Here is a 21,461-nt window from a genome sequence, read left to right as displayed (position 1 = left end):
AATAGGGCTACTGACAGCATTACAGACTGTGTTATTGAACGTTCTGTCAAGTAATTGGTTATATGTTCACCAGCAAGTAATAGATACATGGTTTGAGTCGTGCCAGTGTTTCTTTTCTGTCTCAAATTAAACCAACATACATCATCAACAACATTTAATGTCTGTTTTTCATGCTGGCATGGGTTGGACGGCCTGACAGGAACTGGCAAGGCCAGGGGCCACACCAGGTTCTATATTCTGTTTCAGTTTGGTTTCTACAACTGGATACCCATCCTAATTCCAACCACTCCATAGAATGTACTGGGAGCTTTTAATGTAGTACCAACACCTACACCAAAGCTTTTTAAGTTTTAAGATCTCAATTCTGTTGTGGTGGGCAGGTCTTTGTTCAGTAGTTAATTGCATGGAGTGCAGTGACAATCTGGGCATGTTCCACTCTCACCGTGTCTAATCTATCTCTGTGTACTGTAGATTCTTGTAATAACTGCAAAATCAAACTAAGTAAACTTGGTCTAATGTGACAGTTACTTTACTGCACTTCTGCTTTTATCATTAGTAGTATGTAGCCCAACACAGTGTTTGAGTCTAAGGAAGTTCTTAATGTTGTAGCTATTTCTGTGTGTATGTGAGTTTTTTGTGTTTGTTTGGATTGAGTGGTAAAGATAGTTTTCTTAGGATGTTGTTGTCATAGTCTTCTGCAATACTATAGATGTACCTGCATATTTGAGGTTGACTTTTTTCTATGTAGTAGCAATGTCTATCATGGATGAAGCTTGCTGCAACCATGAACTGTGCCTGTTGCATAGCCATGTGGAGCATTGTTAGTATTTCTGTTTTGTTGTGTACAATAAAACAGAAATATTAACAATGAAAGAACAATGAGTCTGAGCAGTGTATATAACCTGTTATGATGTGAAGTACACAATTTTGTGTTTATATTTTATTACAGTTAGATATGGATGCAGTATCATTGTTTTATCATTATAGTGTTGCATGCATTTTGCATGACAATATCATAGGATCTAATATGATGGTCATGTGAGGAAGACTACCTAACATAAGCACCTTCTCTGTGACGAGAAATTTTGCAAGCAACTGCAGTTTTATTTTGCTATTCAATTGATTAAGGCCAGAAGAAGTAAGAGATTTTGTGTGACTACTATTTTACTTCAATAAAAACTTTGCTGTAGGCACATTAATGGACTTAAACAAGGTTCTCTGTCCATGATAATAAATACAATCTATTTGGCAATAATAATTTCTGCCAATTGGTGATGCAACAATGGTGTCACTGGTAGGATATGGAAAATACTAATACCTGATCCTGATTTGACTGATGCCTCATTAAGATACATTTCAGCCATTGCTGAGGGTAGAAGCTCAAGGTATCTGCTGAGAGTAAAGAAATAATTGATCTTTTTATTTCATCTTTAAAGCTGGGGAAGAGAATATTAGATAGTCTCCGATGATGTACCCTTGTGTTGAAAGAGATGCACTTCACAGGCATAAAAAAAGACTACAATATCCCCAATAAGAACAAAGAAGAAACTGGTTATTGCCAAATGGTTACACTTTCTGGTTCAGAAGCAAACACCATCAGAACCAATACATCAATATTATGAAAGTGAGGCAGCATGTTTTGGGGAATTTGATAAGGTGGGAACAGAAGGGCAATCTGCTGAAGTTGACCTAATACAAATGTAGCTAACTAATGGACTGATAAATTATGTACACTCTGAAAATATTAGAACATGCAGTTCCGTGAAATGCTTCGGTTAAGTTGTAATAACTATATTTGGCAGTTTGAAATGATAGCAAATTTTACTTGGTTCCTACAATGATGATAATTACATTAAAAGAATTGTCAGTGTTGTAGACAGAGACTGTCAGAAAGAAGTCAAATGCAAATTTTGTGGCTCTGCCCCACATGTAGAGAGGTATCCTACTTTTGGAAAGATATGGAATATCTTAAGAAGAACTTTTCAGAAATCCAGCAATATCTTCCAAGCAGGTTGGCATAATTGATGACATAACAATGGGGATAGTTGAGGCCCAGGCAAGAATGGTGAGATACCTGATGGATCTAGTGTACTAGTAAAACATCATTGTTGTTGCTCCATTTCTGTTATCCAAATAGAGGAATTGTAAATCTCTAAGTGTGTTTTGCTTTCTTTACTATGCCTTCTGATTTGTGACTATTGTGGAAGTGTTGTACACAACTTATAGTATTTTAATCTCCTATGTGTGTGTAGTATGTCGATATTGTTTGGACCCAGGTTTCTAGGTGATCTATGTAGTTTTGGAGTAATAGAGACCTATGCCTGGGAAATAGTTGGAGGATGTGAGAGGGATATCATCTGCTGTACATGTATGTTTTGAGAAGCTGAGGAAAATCAAAAGGGTATACTTGAAGAAGAATATGTGACTGAGTGGAACCTTGTTGTACCCAGTTTAAGAAATTTTTGTACATTACATAATCTGGATACTACAAGAGTTTACAAGGCAGCATTTTGTACTGTTTCTTGAGGAAGTGTTAAATAGCTAAATGACCTTCAGATTTCACTCTGCCATCTTAACAACACATTTATATGAAATATGCAAATAACAGAAAAAGAATGACTAATTACAATTCATAATAAATATTTTACTCAAATTGTTTTCATTAAGATTAACAAATTGTTTCATTAGTTGACTGTAAAACATGTAAATAAGTATATTCATTGAAATTGCACATCTGCTCAATATTTAATGAGATGGTATCAAAAAATAAATAGAATTGTGGATATTTTATCTGATTCAGTTAAATCAGATGACAATTTAGGATAAGAGAGATACATTGTCTAGTCGATCTGAGAATGTCATTTTTCCATTGCACTTGCTAATAAGTATATAATAATTGGCTTTATATTGAGTTCTATAAATTTTCAACATTATAAAAGAAATATATTCTCTCAATTCAAGAAACATATATGATATATTGTTGTTTAGAGGTGATAAAAAAAAATCCTAATCAAAATTTATAACAAGAGATGCAACTTTCATCCTTCCTGTTCTATAACTGGCACTCCATCAGTTATGATGATGAAGGTTGCAGTTCATCCAGTCAATGGAACAGCCTGCTGGTGAAATTAACATGCAAATGGCTGAGTACACCACAGATACACGTACCCTTAACATAATTCTCAGGGAGATTCAACATGATATACTGAATGTGACAAGGCTGGCTCCTTGAACTGCAGGTACAATTCATTTTTGCCAGGTGAGTGGACTGGAGCAATGTGAAATAAAATGACTTGCTCAAGCAAACAACACACTGCCATGAATCAAACTAATGACTATGAGCTGAATACCCTAACCACCCAAGCCATATACCTTCTAAAGCCATCAACTAACTGCATATGTTCCATCGTCTTCTTCCCTGTCAATACCTCTTTAAGCAGTTTTATCCATAAATCACCATGTTCACTAGAAGGAAAGTATTGTGTTACATGACCAAATCAATTATTTTCTGCCTTCAAAAAACTAGCAGAAGATAACTTACCATTAACATAGAGTAATGATTCCAATATACTTTGAAAAGAAGGTCGAAGACATGCCACTGGTCTAAAATGTTTAATGACCTCAGGAGGAAGAAAAGCTGTTACTGATGGGTAGACTGGTAGCTTAGTTGGGTCATATGGTTTATTCTCTTGGGTAGAACACAATGTAGCAATTATTGCTCCTCCAGGTATCAGTTTCATTTCATTATCTCCATGTGTCACCATTAATTGTCCACTTTTGTATGCATCCATTATCTTTGCAGTTTCTCTGACAAGTTGTGCCAACTGGGAAGGCAATAGACGGTTAATTTCTGTCAAACATAACCAACACCCTAAAAAAAAAATGAATGTCAAGAAAATATTGTCTCAATGATAAATTCATTAAGTATTCTGTAATTAATTAGATTAAAAATATTAAATCTTGATTTCAGATTTTGGCACAAGCCCTTCAAGTTCAGAGGAGGGAGTAAGTCAATTACATCAATCCCAAGGTTCAACTTGTACTTATTTTCTTGACCCCAGAAGGACAAAAGGTAAAGTTGACCCTGGCAGAATTTGAACTCAGAACATGAAGACAGACAAAATGTCACTAAGCATTTCGTCTAGCATGCTAATGCTTCTGCCATCTTAAACATTAAGATGGATATCTTTAAACCTTTTGATGCTAACTTGTCTGAGAATGTACCTGATTCTATGGTTAAAAACAAAAATTTTAATGTTTTGATCTAAATTAAAATATTTCTTCAAAGTTTTATGTAGGAACCTTTTGTTAAATTATGTTCTAAACACCAACTTATGAATAAACTTATAAATAAAGTGGTCAATTATTGGTGGGTTATAATAATGTTTGTATGTCGTTGTCACTGATAACCAGAACATCACATGGGAGAAGAAGATGGGTCATGGTGCGTCTGACTGTGGCCAATCAGTCTGATGCATACTCAGAAAGTTCTGTCACATGTCATGCACTGGTGGTCTGCTAGGGATGAAAACAAGGAGTTGGCTCTGGACTTGCACAGCTCACATTTTCTTTGTGCTATTGTGATCCCGTTCTGTTTGTAGGAAGTAGCACCTCTGTTGGTACGGCTACACCAGGCAGGGCAGTCCTGTGTTTACATTTCCCAGATGTCAGAGTAGATCTAACAGAACTTCAGTGAGGCTTTGAATGTATCTTTCAAGTGCTTTTTCTGATCAGTTTGTGTGCACTTGCCCTCTGCCAATTCACTGCAAAACAGTCTTTTAGGTAGTCATGTGTCAGGCATTCAAACAAGGCAACCTGCCCACCTGACCTGCACTCGCCTCAGCAGTGTGTAAATGCTTGGCAGATCAGTTCAAAAGAGATAATAAGATGTCAAATGACATAAAATAATAGGTACATACAATGAGTATTCAGGTTAAATCAATACCTAAACTTTAATATTAAGTGCAGGAATGCAGGATCTACCTAAATAAGAACTAGCTACAGGCAATGTATTGGTAGAAATGGTGTAGGTATAACAGAACAAAAGCAGAGACAAGCAGTCACCCACAAAAATCTAAAAAGACAGTGTATTTCATCAGAAATATTATCTGATTAGTCTAATACTGAATACTGAGCTGCATCCAACTGGCTGTCGTTTTCATCGTCACGCATAAGTTCATATATTTTGTCGTGTTTACTTATGTATACCTGTATATACTTTTGTCAGAAAGTTTCCTAATAATATTTGCTTTGCCTAGAACAAAGCTCGCTCAAAAATTCGCCCTTTCAGAATGAATTTTCATATTGCAAAATTTTATCTCATAAATATTTTCATCTGTCTGGACAATAGACATGGACAGTTCGGCTAAGAGTGCCAGTGCCTCAGCGCTACAGTTAGAGATGAACTTCCTACCATTACTTACACAAAACACATTGAACAAAAAAGAAAACATTGATGTACTCACACATACACACACATTTGAACAACAATATGCATACTGATGCAAGCATTCCCTCTGAACAAGTGAGAAGCAGAAACAATGTAAACACTCGTAAAACAATGAGCAGTGCAACCATGACTATCACTTCTCCTGTCACCACCACTATCACTTCTGCTACAGAAACTGCTACCATCAACAACATCACAGACAAACTAAATGATTTTGCCTCTGTTTTAAAGTAAAAGAAATATTTTATGTTTGTCTTAAAGGAAGCACTTCTAGATTGTAGACAATTATTATACAAAGAAAACAGAACTGTTAAACTGAACACCCCAGAAAGCATGTTGCAAGACATTTCCAAAAAGCAATTATTTACAAAACCCTGAACACAGAAAATAAAGATTAGAATAGGCCACTCAAGAAACAGTTGAGAAATGTCTACAGCCCATGTGGGCTTTTAAAACACATATTGCAAGAGGCAAAATATTTGCCACGATCAAGATATGGTTTGATATGAAAGAATGCGCAAAGGAACACTCAATAAAATGCCTGGAATGCGGGGAACTTATAATGATTCTCACTTACCTCGGTTGTCAGGTGACAAAGGTAAAGTTTAAAGATGTGCTCCCAAAACAGAAATAAGATGGCTGGTGTCAGCCATCTGTTATGATTTTGCAGATGAAATCAACATCCTAGAAATTGCCACCCTGGGGCAGCAAAATCAGATTGGACTAGAGTTGGATCTATTGATTCAAGCAAATCTGGAAACAACAGAATATCTCCCAGATTTGATTCAAATTCCAGATGGCACAACTCTTCATGTGGCCGTTGAAGGCAGAAGGCCACATTGCTACCTTTGTGGTAGCAGACACCATCTTAAAAAAGACTGCCATCTAGCAAAAGAAGAAGAACAACAAAACCAAAAACCAAAAAGCAAACCAGCACTGCTATCCACACTGCCAGCAGCACAACTGATAAAGCAAATGGAAGAGTTCCACCAATCAAAAAGCCAGCCCATCTAAACAACACCACCAAGTACAGAGACAACACCATCACCATCACCACCACCAGCAACAACAACACAAGCATCCAACCCAGAAGAAAGAAAGGAAAAATTAAGCCCCATCCCCATCAACCCATACATCACATCTCAACAACCACCAACCAACAACCACCAACCAACAACATCAACAACAACACACAAATTGATCCCAATACCCTTCGCCTCCTTTCTTCTGATTCCTCCGACATGTCGTCAGACAAAGGCGATACAGAAGAATGGCAAATGGCCACAGGGAGGAGAAGAAGAAGGGGAAGGAAAAGAAAAGCCATGCAATCAATCAAATCAAGAAGAGTCACTACTCCCAAGAACACAACCTCCACACAAAACACATATATTACCACCAAACAATACAAACACACAAACACCAAATGGCTTCACATTGTTGACAGCAATAAACACGAATAATTCAGACCTAATGCAATACATTAGGTTAAAGACCAACATAACAGAAGACGATGTGAAAACCAACAATCACCCACACACAACACCACCACAACACATAAAAATCATACACGTGACACAAAACACATACAACACACTGAAATCTCTCTACCCTGATGCAACTCTTCATGTGGCCGTTGAAGGCAGAGAGACTTCAAAAGTACTTATCAAAAAATATATACAAAAATCTTCTGAGAGAAAATTGTGAGGTGAAGAACAACCAACTTTCGAACAGTAAGTGACTCTCTCTCTCTCATTCTTTTCCTTTTCCTTTTGTGTGTAAAGCACAACTTTCAATAGGAACATGCTTAGAATAGGTTGTATAAATGTGCATGGCTTGGGGTTGCCTTGGAAACAAGGTTACCTGTTAAATGACATCAAGTCACAGAATGTGGATATCATAGCCATCAGTGAGACCAGACTCCACAACCTGCAGGCCCTCCAGCACATGTTTGGCAGACAATTCGACATTTATTTTTCTCCATGTCTGCTGAGAATGGGCAGAGGCAGTACTGCAGTGCTTTTTCAGAAGAGTCTGGACCTCAAAGTAAAAGCAATATTCCTAGACCCAGTGGGTAGGCAGGTCGTCTTGGATATCAATGGCAGTAATGGGTGTGCTTTTCAACTGATAACAGTTTATGCACCATCCTTAACAGGTCAGCCAGATTTCTTTTGATGTCTAGAGGTTTTCCTGGGAATGTCTTGACCTTTACTTTTAGTGGGAGATTGGAACGCTACCTTGGACACACATCTATACTATGTGGGTAGAGATAGGAATAAGAGGGGATGTAAATGTCTCAAAGACCTGCTCAGACATTTCCAACTGTCTGACAAGTACTGACTGGACCACTCGAATTTGTTAATGTGGACATGGAGCAACTGCATCGGGTCATCCAGATTGTATTTAGATAGAGTATTCTGTAGGACAGTGGATAGAGATAACATAGATTGTCCACAATTCCATATAGTCAGCTACACAGATCACAAATTTGTGACTTGTATGCTCGACTTAGAAAAGAATCATAGGCAGGGTCCCGGTTACTGGAAAATGAATGTGTTGTTCACAGCACATCAGGCTTACAGAGACTGGATTGGCAGATTAGTTAAGAGGGCATTGATGGGTGCCATCGTCAACGATAGATGGTGGTATGCCCTAAAGAAAGCAATTAAAGCAGAATTGGTTAGGTACAGTAAGGCCCTAGCATTAGACCGAAATAGAATAGAGAGAGACCTAGTTAAGAAATTAGAAGAGGCACTTAGAAGTGGCATCATGTCCAAAGTACTGGCGACAAGGTTGGCCCTCAACCAACACTTCAACGCCAAACACAAAGGATGTATTGTCAGAACTAGGATGCATGCTCTGAGAAATGAAGGAACTGAAGCTGCTCAAGAGGCTCGAGTGGCGGAGGTGCAATGAGGCAACAAAGCCACTATTAGGTCTCTGACAGATGAACAGGGGCACGAATTACTTCAGCCTGAAAGGATGTGTGAGGCCTTTCAAAAGCACTTTGCCTGACTGTTCAGGACAACTGGTGGGTCAGAACGCAGGATGGACTTTAGTGCCTACCTGCATGGCCTGCCATGACTCTCAGCAAGAGAGGCGGAGTGTTGTGAAACACCCATCACAGCCGCAGATGTACGGGATGTGATGGCAGGCTGCACAGGAGACAAGTCACCAGGCTTGGATGGTCTGCCCTACGAGCTTTATTGTCATATGCCAGACTTGTTCAGAGGCATCTTAGCAGCAGTCTACTACAACTGGTAGCAAAACAGGAGTATCCTCAGTTTTGTGAGCCAAGGAGCAGTGGCACTTCTAATGAAAGATCCAAACAAGAGGAACGTCATAGATAACTTCAGTGCAGATTTGAAGATTTTGGCCAAGGTGCTAGCCAAGAGGTTGGTGCTTGTCATTGAGAAACTGGTTGACAAGGCACAAACATGCACCATGCCGGACAGGAGTGTCCATGACAACCTCCATCTGATGTGCTACATCATTGACAGGGTAGTTAAGGAACCTGGCATGGGTGGGGTGCTGATCAATTTGGATCAATCAAAAGCTTTCAATACAATCGACCATCACTACTAGGAGGCTGTCCTTAGAGTGGCTGGTTTCAGTCCCATCTTCTGCAGCTGGGTCGCTGCCTTATACAGCAGCATCCGCTCAGTAGTTTGGGTAAATGGTCATCTATCCAGACCATTTAACATCACGTGTTTGGTCCGTCAATGATGCCCCCTTTCGTCGTTTCTGTACATATTGACTCTAGAGTCACTACTGCTGAGGGGCATCCTGCAAGAACTGGGATGTGGGAGGGGCATGTCTGCATATGTGGACGATGTCACTGTCATAGTGTTGAGCCAAAACATATTGACCTGGACAGCAAGACACTAAAAGAATATGAAGCAGTAACGGGAGAAAAAAAATTAACTTGGAAAAGTCAGTGGGTTTGTGGCTCAGCACCAGGAGAGGCAGGCCCATGCCATCCAACAGTGTCTCCATCGTGGGACACTGGACCAACAGACTGTTTAAATTGCTTGGGGTCTGGTTCGGACCAGACCGCCAAATGGAGAAGAACTGGGATGAGATAGCAAGTAGGGCAGCCACTCTCACCCAGCAATGGGCCAAAAGAAAGCTATCCCTAAAAGGTCGGGCGGAGGTGGAAAACACGTACATCGCATCCGTCATGTCTTGTCCTGAGTCTACCATCACCAAACCAGAATGCATACTCATCTGCTTTTTGCGGAAGGGAAGTGTTCTGGTGGTTAAGCGATCCATTTGCTATCAACACCTGCTAAATGGAGAGCTAGGCATGTCATGGTTGATGATGTGCAGGCATGTGCTGAGACTGCTTCATCTACGCTTCATCAACGATGGTGAACAGGTGTGGTCACCGTTTATGAGGTGCACTTTCCTGCAGCTCGTCTCATTGGCTGAACTGCAGTGATGGATCAAACAGAGACCAAGGCTGGGTGAATGGCACCGTGAGTGCCGCCTTGCTCTCAAGCAACTTTACTGTATGGAACCAAACTTGTGTGATTTCAATTCCACGATGTCGTTTTATAGAGGATTAGTGGAGGTGAGGTGCGACGACGTTCCCAGGGAGAATCTTGGTTTGACAGGGAACACCTGACTCACCTGTTCAGGACAACTTTTGGGCTGGGTCCTATGGACAATCACCAGAGATCCCTGGCCTGGCAGTGCTGTTGGGAAGCATTGCCCGTTTGGAATAAGCTCAACAGGCACAGATCGAGATACACCGGACAAACTTGCCAGAGATGTGGTCAGAGCACTGTAAACTATTCTGCACACACTTGTGCAGTGTTCAACCATTTCAGACCTGTGGGCTTATGTCGAATGGCTGCTGTCACATGTAGGACAAATTCAGTTATCTGCCAAATCTATTGTGAATATGCCCCACCACCTCCCTTTAACCGAGAAGGCAAGACAGTTTTCATTGTACTGGTGGCTATGGTCAAAAAATGTGTGCGGTGGACTTGTGCGAAAGGTTCAGAGACAAACACTTTCCTCTCTGGCCAATCGCTCATCAACTTTTTCAAATACCACTTGAAAAAGAAGGTTAGAATAGAGAGGGAAGTTTTGTCTCATAAAAGTTTCAATAAAAGGTGGGTGAATGTAGCAAAGATAGTATGCGTGAATGACGAAATCACTCTAAGCATGATGAGAGAGAGAGAGTGCTTTGCTCTCATGTGTTTCTTTCTCTGCCTGAGGTTACCATGGTCTTTTGCGTAGGGTTGTCTTTCCAAGGATAAACATCTTTTCCATTTTTACCCTACCTTTTTTGCTGTTTACACGTCACAAACGCTTTCAATCCTTTTGATCGTTTTTTTTTCTCTTTCTTTCGAAAAGAAAAGTTCTACTTTGTATTGTCCTCTCTGTGTTCAGCCCTGCATGGCTAATAAACAAAAATGCCTCTTATTCAAGTATAGCTCCCATTTAAATCTTTTTTTTTTTTTCATCTTAGCATCTTTTGTTGGTAGGAGAGTTATTAGCCATGCCCCACTGAGAGAACAGCAGTCAAATTACAAACAAAACAGTGGAGTTCTTTTTATCATGCTCATCCAATCACATAAACATACCAACATTAAGATTTAGAGAAAGGCAGGAGAGAGATATTACACTTGGAAACAACTGTGGTACTTCACATAAAAACTATGATCTTACTTCTGTGAGTTTTCCTGGAAAATATAGAAGTTTGGAAACTTTCTCTCTCATTGAATGTGTTCAATGAATGTTTGTCTCAAATTCTATTTTTCCTGTTCTTCCTTCTCTGCTTATTACCTTGAACAGATAATTATATTTCATGAGACCATTCTACACTTCTTCCTCACCATTTATATGGATTTTTATTTGCACACAATCACAACACATCTTGATTGCTAAGCACATCTTATATAAACTGAGATCTGAAAACCAACCAGCACTAATGACCCAACAATCTGTTCTTAAACATTATGCATCTCAAGGAAGAAAAACCTCATAACATGATTACTACTCATAAACAATTAACCCTTTAACATTCAGATTATTCTGTAAAACATAATGCATATTTATTCACATTGTTTTGAATTTATCATGCTTAACCTCATACTTTTGAGATTTCAAAGATGTCATTCATTATTCTAAGAATGACATTGTAGGGTAGGTGTGAAAGGCCAGATCCGGCCAGTTCGAACATAAAATAAGTAGAATATTCTGGCCAGATATGGTCAGTTTAAATGCTAAAAGGTTAAATCCTCATTCTGTTATCAATTAATGCTGGGCCTTAGAATATTTGATGATCTTTCGTTATCACATATTCATATAGCAAGAATTTCCTCACAAAAGTTGGGTTTCTTCCTCTGAAACAAAAAAATACTTCTTTAGATATTTTAAACTTGATTTCGGTTTGAATTCCTACAGTTCATCTGAAGAGATTTTGTTACACTGCTGGAATCCAAAATGTAACTTTTCTCCAGTCAAGAATAACAACTGATAAGAAAATTTCACACTGGGAACTGTATTACAAAAATGGTAAACAAACCTGTTAATATCGTTCCTTTCAAGACATCATGAAGAATATCAGTTGTAATATTTGAAGAGCAATTCACAAAATACATAGCCTTTCCGAGACAGTAACTAAGATCTTTGGCAGTCTCTTTATTTTGACCATTCTTTATAGAGAACAAAAATATGGAAATAAAGATATTAAAAACATGCATACATGCACACATCATGTGTGTGCATGTGTGTGTCTATCTGTATATCATTATCATTATTATCATTATTAAACGATGATGATGATGATATACACACACATACTCACACACATAGATTTATATCATTATTATCATCATTTTGTTTGCTTTTCATTGCTTACATGGCTCAGACAAGAGTTTCTTGGGGCCATATGCTGTAATATTCACAATTTGCAGATGGATTACGCAAAAAAGTCATAGGTATGCAATCAGTAAACAGTTACATGGAGATATCACTATAAGTCTGGTTCCCCTCATTAAGAGAAATTTGCCAAAAGCAGTTAACTTAGTAGTGCTGGAGATTTAAAGGCTGAAGGGGGAGAGGAGGAAGAATAAGATCAAAAGGCAGAGAGAGGAAGGAGGATTACTATGACATAGAGGGAATGAAAAGAGGCAGAAGAGATGAAACAGAGAGAGGTAAAGTTAAGGTGAGCGTGGTGAAAGGGGGAGCCACTGGTGGCCAAGGGAATCTCACTAAGCAGACAATAAATTAGTTAGGAATGGCAACTGACCATATAGAGTGACAGGAAGAGGTAAGTAATGAATGAAAGGAGTAAGGATGGGGGTAGCAGAGGAGGAAGATATGCTGAAATAGGGAGAAGGGTACAAGGAGAATAAAGAGAAAATGCTACTAGCATAGCTAAGTAATGTTGGCATTCCGTCGCTTACGATGTCGAGGGTTCCAGTTGATCCGATCAACAGAACAGCCTGCTCGTGAAATTAACGTGCAAGTGGCTGAGCACTCCACAGACACGTGTACCCTTAACGTAGTTCTCGGGGATATTCAGCATGACACAGTGTAACAAGGCTGACCCTTTGAATTACAGGCACAACAAAAATTAAGAGTGAAAGAAAGTTGTGCTGGAAGAGTACAGCAGGGTTCGCCACTATCCCCTACTGGAGCCTCGTGGAGCTTTAGGTGTTTTCGCTCAATAAACACTCACAACGCCTGGTCTGGGAATCGAAACCGTGATCCTATGACTGTGAGTCTGCTGCCCTAACCACTGGGCCATTGCGCCTCCACAGCTAAGTAATAAGTAAGGTCTTAACCACAATTAAGAGAATCATAAATACTTTATGTATTCAACAAAAGTAGAATAAAATTTGTGCTTTACATAGAGAACCTATGGAATAACAAGGTATCATGAGGGAGAGTTAAGAAATTGTGTATTCTCTTCTTAGTATTCTGTATTTTTTATGTTTTGTGTGTGTGTGTGCGTACTTGCATGTGTGTGTGTGTGTGTGGGGAGAGTGCAGACACATAGCTTAGTGGTTAGGGTGTTGGATTCATGATCAAAAGATTGTGATTTTGATTCCTGAACCAGATAATACCTTGTTTTCTTGAGCAAAACACTTCATTCTCCATTGGTCCAGTCCACTGACAAAAATGAGAATTTCCTGCAATAGACAGGCATCTCATCCAGGGTAGAAAATACATGCACCATGGAAACTGGGAAACCAGCCCCATGACTTAGGAAAAATCATTATATTCCATATATATATATATATATATATATATATATATATATATATGTATGTATGTATGTATGTATGTATGTATGTATGTATGTATGTATGTATGTATGTATGTATATATATATATATATATATATATATATATATATATATATATATATATATATATATATAGGAGTGGCTGTGTGGTAAGTAGCTTGCCTACCAACCACATGGTTCCGAGTTCAGTCCCACTGCGTGGCACCTTGGGCAAGTGTCTTCTACTATAGCCTCGGGCCGACCAAAGCCTTGTGAGTGGATTTGGTAGATGGAAACTGAAAGAAGCCCCCGTAGTATATATGTATATATATATATATATATATATATATATATATATATATATATATATATATATATATACTTTTTACAGCTACTTTTACCACATGGTTTTATGCTCATATCTTATATTTTGGACACAATGATGATATAAAGAATTTGTCGGATTTATTAAAGCAAACATAGAAAGATAATTTTGCACAGCCAACTTGACTTGGATGCATTGTTTTGAATGTCACAGGCTGCAATAATCATCCTGAGAAATCATTTTGTAGAGACATTAAGCGTTTTAAAAAGCACAGATTATTTCAAGGTGGTATCAAAAAATTCCCAGACTAGTTTTGTAGTTTGCCAACAGATGGCAACAAATGGTTGCGTAAACAATGAGAGTTTGCAGTGACCTTCACGAGGCAGCATGCTGAGTGACATCACCGTGTTTACTTCACAAGTTATGAAATTCGTGTTTTTGTAATCATGTGTATCCTGTAGTCTGCAATTTTTGTCATGGACAGGAAGTTGGAACAAAGAGCCAATGTGAAGTTTTGCATTAAACTTGGGAAGTCTTCTACAGAGACACTGAACATACTTTGGGAAGCTTACAGCAATAGATTATATGCAATGTTTTGGGTAACACCGGCGCTTCAAAAGTGGAAGAACATCCCTGGAAAATGATGATTGAACTGGAAGACTTGCCACAAGCATCACCCCTGTAAATGAGGAGAAAATTCATCAGCTTGTGCATGAGGATCATCGGAGGACAATCAATGATGTCTTTAAACATTTGAGGGAGGACATTTGGTGAAAGTAACCGAATCTGTGGAGTGCAAAAAATTGGATTCTTCATGACAACAATGCACCCAGTCACCAAGCTCTCCTCACTTGTGAGTTTCTTGCCAAAAACAACATGGTCTCACTTCTGCACCCACCCTATTCACAAGATTTAGCACCTGCAGACCTCTATCTCTTCCTCAAAATGAAAACACAGCTCAAAGGTCATCATTTTAACATTGTTGTCGAGATCAAGAGTGAAACACAGAAGGTCCTCAATTCACTTCCAGAAAAAGTGGAAAGGATACTGAGACCAGTACGTTGCTGTGCAAGATGACTATTTCGAAGGAAATGATGTTAAAACTTAGGTAAATAAGTTTTTTTTTATTAAACATAATTAGTCTGAGAACTTTTGATTCCACCTCATATCAACCGAAAAATTTCATCAGCACTGATAGATGGTACTATCATATGTGATTTCAGCATAATTTATGCCTCATCAGCATCAGGCACCTCACTGCCAAATGCCATACTGAAAATCTATCAAACCAATGTTAAGTTGGATGTGCAAATTACTATTCTTTACTGAGGCTACCTTGGTCTTTAATACCTAATTTATACACAGCCCACTAGCTTTTTGCAACATCAGTTCCTGGATACTTGTGTGAAACTATGGTAAGGAAATATCTACAGCAATAAACATACATATCTAATTACATACAAATACAACATGCATACATATATATTATATTCTAAAGAGCTTCTGTGAGTGTGTATAGAGGGCATATGAAAGCCTTTCTGTTTTACTTTACCACACACACAAATAAAAAACATCTAACCACCTTGTTTATACACACACATGTTTTATTTTTTTACTTGTTTCAGTCATTAGACTGTGACCATGCTGGGGCACAACGTTGAAAAATTTTCAATCAAACAAAGTGATGCCGGCACTTATTTTCAAGCCCGGTACTCATTCTATTGGCCTCTTTTGCTGAATTTCTAAGTTATGGGGATGTAAACAAACCATCACAGGTTGTCAAGTGGCAGTGGAAGACAAACAACGACACAAAGACACACACACACAGATATATGTATATATATATGACGATGATGGGCTTCTTCCAGTTTCTGTCTACCAAATCCAGTCACAAGGTTTTGGTCGGCTTGAGACTATAGTAGAAGACACCTGCCCAACACAGCATGCAGTGAGAGTGAACCTGGAACTATGCAGCTGGGAAGCTAACTTTTTACCACACGGCCACACTTGCATACATATACATACACACACACATTAACATTCACAGGAAAACACTGAAAGTTCATAAAATAAAACTATTAAAAATGTTATTCTTACTTGGGAGCCAATGCAGAGGCCTGCATTAAATGATGTGATGATCCTCAATAAATGTACCAAACTCCTCTGTGTCACTGGGAATATCATCTCTCTGCCCATGACTCCTAAGTATTCAAAGCCGTACTTGAAACTTGAGTACATGTTCTGAAATTTATACATACACACACATTACAATTGGTAAATTCCTATAATTATGCATTGGCAGAAAGTGACCTAGTGGTTAGGATGTTGCACTCACAATTGCAAAATTATGGTTTCAATTCCCAGACTGGTAGTTGCACTGTGTTCTTGAGCAAAACACTTCATTTCACATTGCTCCAGTTGAAAATGGAAAACCCTGTGACAAACTGATATCCCATTCAGGATGGTGGGGTGATGTTGGCCTGCCCACCCAGCCAGTGGGATAGCTACAACAATGTAAAGTGCATTGTGACCAGTGGTGTATAACAACATGCGATAGTTTCATTAGTACAGTAATGTATTGATAGCACAATATCTTTCAGATATAAAATGGGAATATATATGACATTATTATACTACGACCTGCAGGCATAGCTGTGTGGTAAGAAACTTGATTCCCAACCATGGTTCTGGGTACAGTCCGACTACATGGTGACTTGGGCAAGTGTCTTTTGCTATAGCTGTGGACCGACGAAAGCCTTGTGAGTAGATCTGGTAGACGGAAACTGAAAGAAGTCCATCATATATATATATATATATATATATATATGTCTCTTTGTGTCTGTTTTCCTCCACTACCACTTGACAACCAATGTTGGTGTGTTTACATTCCTGTAACTTAGTGGTTCGACAAAAAGCACTTCAAGGTGGTGCCCCAGCATGGTCGCAGTCAAATGACTGAAACAAGTAAAAGATAAAAGATGAAAAGTTAAGGTGATGATATGGCAGAATTGTTAACATGCCAGGTAAGATGCTTAGTGGCGGTTCATGTCTTTACGCTCTGAGTTCAAATTCTGCCAAAGTTGACTTTGTCTTTCATAATGCATCTCCTGATAAATTAAACAGTTTATTCTTTTATTCTTTAAGTTGTTTCAGTCATTTGACTGTGGCCATGCTGGAGCACTGCCTTTAGTTGAACAAATTGACCCATGACTTATTTTTTGTAAGCCTAATACTTATCCTATCGGCTTCTTTTGCTGAACCACTAAGTTACAAGGATGTAAACACACCAACATCGGTTGTCAAGAGACGGTGGGGGGGGGGACAAACACAGACACACACATATAAATATATATATACTCAATGGGCTTCTTTCAGTTTCTGTCTACCAGATCCAATCACAAGGCTTTGGTCGGCCCAAGGCTATAGTAGAAGACACTTCCCCAAAGTGCCACGCAGTGGAACTAAACCCAGAACCATGTGGTTGGTAAGCAAGCTACTTACCACACAGCCATGCCTTGGGAATTTGTAATATAGTTCCATAGACCTACCTAGGGTAGGGTGAAATCGCTGGTTAATATTACATTTTTTGTGTTTAATTAAGATATTTAGAATAAGTACTTTTTGTCTGAACTCTAGATATGCACAACATGTGTTGTTGCAGTTGTTTAACCTCACTCAACCTGATGGAACAGACTAAGGATGAAAAGTGTTCCAGTTGTGACTAAGGCAGCATTTTTATGTAATTAGAACTGTGTTCTTTTTTTATAAAGACAGTAAAGTATGATCTGAGAAAGTTAAACTGTTATTTCTAGCAGCTTGAATGTTATAGACCTGTTTGTTGGTTCACAACTTCATGTTCAATGTCATTCAACAACGATAAAACCATAGCATTTTATTCACTCACTTCACTGCATAACAAATTAGGCTTGTAACATCCTTCATCATATATGACTTTTCATTCATTCATTCATTCACACATACACACATACAAGGTTTAAAGGTCTTTTATCATATGCCAATGAGGAAACCTCTATGAGGTCATCCTGCTAGACATAGCAGCCATATTCACCTCAAGCCCTCACCTTTCTCTCTTGAAAATGGAAGTACACATTGGACAATATCGTCTTGAATATACTCTCCAAGATAAGATGGGATTGTTATGGTTAAAACTCTTCAATTGGTCACAGGCTTGCTTGATCAGAGACAATCTGAGTACTAAACAACTTAGTCCTTTGCTTGTCCTGTATATTACATGTGATTGATGCACAGGACATATTTCTCCAGTCTCTATGTATCATATAAGATACACAAACCCAGTTTTTTTCAACCACCAGAGTAACTTGGGACTTATGAAAGGAATGCTTTATATTACTCAGAACGTATGAAACATGGGCTAAATAACAGTCTGAAAGCAAGCATGAACGTTTAGGATAAACTTATGAAAATGCTTTGGACAGGCAACAACGGCAAGACAACAATAGCATTTATTACAATTAGGAATCTCACTTTAATTTCAACTGATTTTCCTTCACTGTTTAAAATATAGTTAAGTTGGACTTTCCAATAGAAGTTTTGCTGTGGTTCCACCAAAGATTCCGACATCTGTACAAGAATATCTTTAAAATAGCACTGGCACAAAAGAAGACACCGAAGTTTTGTTATCTGTTGACTGTAGATGTGAGGGTGCATTCCTTGAATTAATGACTGGCTAAAGACTTCTTTTGACTCAACAACTGATTCTGTTCCTGACAAAAATAACAAAAAAAAGTATGTTATTAAAAGGAAAGAACTGTTTCAGATTAATTATCCAAAGATCGAGTAGATTCAAGGAATTTGCATTCTTGGCATAGGTAGCAAGAAGGAGGAAGAGGAGGATAGAAAACAAGCCAACCTGATTTTCTACACATCACTTTCTCCTTTTCCAGAATTCTGAGCAGTTTGGACACTCGATCAATCATTGTATTTATTTCTGAAGCATAATTCTGTAAAAGACATCAAAATTGAAGTCTGGTTGAATTAACATAATCAACAGGATATTGAACAAAACTAATATGAAAGTGAATAGAAATAATATTACAATGAACAGAAGAAATATTACGATGTTCAGAATATTCTGTTTCACAAACCACAACACATGACAGTCTTACGATGTTCTGCATCCTTTATTTCATCACATACTGTTGTACTATTATGGCCAATATACCCTGTTTCCCCATTCCCCAACGATAATGAAGATGATATTTATGTTATATTATATTCATAGTATATTATGTAATATTGTAATATTATAATATAAATAAATTATTGGATTGTCAATAGTACCTCTCTATCTATTTAATTTATCTTTGTAATTGCATTATATCCATATTCATATGGTATTCAACTGATGTACCAGTGAATTGGATGTTTAACCCACCCCTTTGAAGGAACTCTTTTCCTCAGTTTGATACTTTATACATGCATATATATATATATATATGTTATATATATATATACGATGGGCTTCTTTCAGTTTCCGTCTACCAAATCCACTCACAAGGCTTTGGTTGGCCTGAGGATATAATAGAAGACATCTACCCAAGGTGCCACCCAGAACCATGTGATTGGGAAGCAAGCTTCTTACTACACAGTCACTCCTGTGCCTACATAGTTTAGAATATCAGAAAAAATTGTTGATGTTATAGATACTTTGTCACAGCCTATATATTCTCATAGTGAAAAAAATGAGAATAAAATACCTAGGGACAGGAAAACCAATAGCAACATCATTACTAGCACTATTTAGTATTGGGTACAACAAAATTTTAATCAGTTATAATTAATTATACTCTTAGTGAGAAGAAAGAATTGTTAACATAATTATCAATTCTGACCAAAAAGGCAGTGAAAACGATCCTGAAATCAAATTTGAAATAGAATGCTGTGATGAAACTTATAAAACTCTGCTAATTATTACCTTCAAAGCTTCTTGTGATGTTAAAGTATCTTTCAATATTCCATCCATCTGTTTATAAAAATTCAGTTTGGCAATGAGTGAAACCAGCTGAGGTGGCATCTTAATGATCCAAGAAAGCTCTTGATAAATTTCTGTCAAGTTTGTTACATCAGAACTGCACAAATAACCAGCTTTTGGGGGATTATAAACATCGTAATAGGCTGGTTCTTCCTCAATTTTTTGTGTGTCTGAAAATTTAAACATAACAAGAATAAATCATCATCATCCTCATCATTTAGCGTCTGCTTTCCATGCTGGCATGGATTAGACAATTTGCCTGGAACTGGTAAGCCAGGGAACCACCAGGATCCATTCTGATTTGGTATGGTTTCTACAGTTAGATGCTCTTCCTAATGCCAACCAGTCTAAGAGTGCAGTGGGTGCTCTTTACATGCCACCAGCGCAGGTGGTTTTATGTGTCACTGACACGGGTGCCAGTTATGTGACACCAAGGCACAGGCATGGCTGTGTGGTTCAGTCCTACAATACAACACCTTGAACAAGTGTTGTCTACTGCAGCCTTAGGCTAACCAATGCCTTTTTGAGTAAATTTGATAAACAGAAAGTAAGAAGCCTGTCATATGTGTGTGTGTGTGTGTGTGTGTGTGTGTGTGTGTGTGTGTGTGTGTGTGTGTGTGTGTGTGTGTGTGTGTGTGTGTGTGTGTGTGTGCGCGCGTACATTTGCATTGGTGCTTCCTACATGACAACCAGTGTTGATTTGTTTACATCCCCATGACTTAAACAGTTTGATAATAGAAACTGACAGAATAGGTATCAGACTGAAATATAAGTACTGGGGTTGATTTATCGAAACCCTTCCAAGTGGTGTCCCAGCACGGCTACTGTCCAATGGCTGAAACAAGACAAAACAAGACATTTATGTAAATATAGAATAATGTAAAAGACAACACTTGGAAGAGTAAAATGGGAAGAAGATGCTACCATAGAAGGTTCTACTGTAGAGTTTCCATTCATAGCAATAGATACATGTTTGAATTAAGATGTGAAATTTTTGTGCTTCTATGATTCATCATTTTCTTGAGCAGTACATTGTGTTCTTGAGCAAAACACTTCATCTCGCATTGCTTTGTGATCACTTTGACATCTGATGTGTGCCACACCTTGCACCTGTACAGACAGGTAATGTCAATTTGATGGAGGGAGGGTACTAATGTGTAGCAATGAGTGAAGCTATAAACAAACCATCTGTGCAGGTTGTTCAGAAAAAAATTGTGGAACTGTCATTCTTGCACTCAAGAGACTATCATTAATTAATATCCATCTTGCATTAGAATATTCCACAGCTGAGACTTGATAAAATGGTGACTATTTTATCGATTACAGGTAAATACACCACCATCAATTCACCACAGGGAAAGTTCACTGCCATCAATTCACCATGTGGAAAGTTCACCACAAAGAAAGTTTGCCAAGAAAATATATCCATAG

At 38.2% G+C, this 21,461-nt stretch overlaps 1 protein-coding gene across 1 annotated transcript in view; it reads right to left on the bottom strand.

The window, feature by feature from the left end:
- Nucleotides 1-21,461, bottom strand: part of LOC106883723 (dynein beta chain, ciliary) — a 362,109-nt gene that overhangs the window by 172,105 nt on the left and 168,543 nt on the right. Inside the window, exons 39-44 of the mRNA XM_089364269.1 lie at nt 19,974-20,200; nt 18,909-18,999; nt 18,524-18,762; nt 16,115-16,258; nt 11,985-12,114; nt 3,542-3,871 (exon numbers count right to left, since the gene is read on the bottom strand). Coding sequence (XP_089220395.1) covers nt 3,542-3,871; nt 11,985-12,114; nt 16,115-16,258; nt 18,524-18,762; nt 18,909-18,999; nt 19,974-20,200 — 1,161 coding nt within the window. The remainder of the gene's footprint in view (nt 1-3,541; nt 3,872-11,984; nt 12,115-16,114; nt 16,259-18,523; nt 18,763-18,908; nt 19,000-19,973; nt 20,201-21,461) is intronic.

This window comes from Octopus bimaculoides, chromosome 16 (assembly GCF_046866305.1).
Source record: "Octopus bimaculoides isolate indiv1 chromosome 16, ASM4686630v1, whole genome shotgun sequence".
NCBI lineage: Eukaryota > Metazoa > Mollusca > Cephalopoda > Octopoda > Octopodidae > Octopus > Octopus bimaculoides.
The sequence above is the reverse complement of the archived record's forward strand: the minus strand, read 5'-3'. Positions and strand labels throughout refer to the sequence as shown.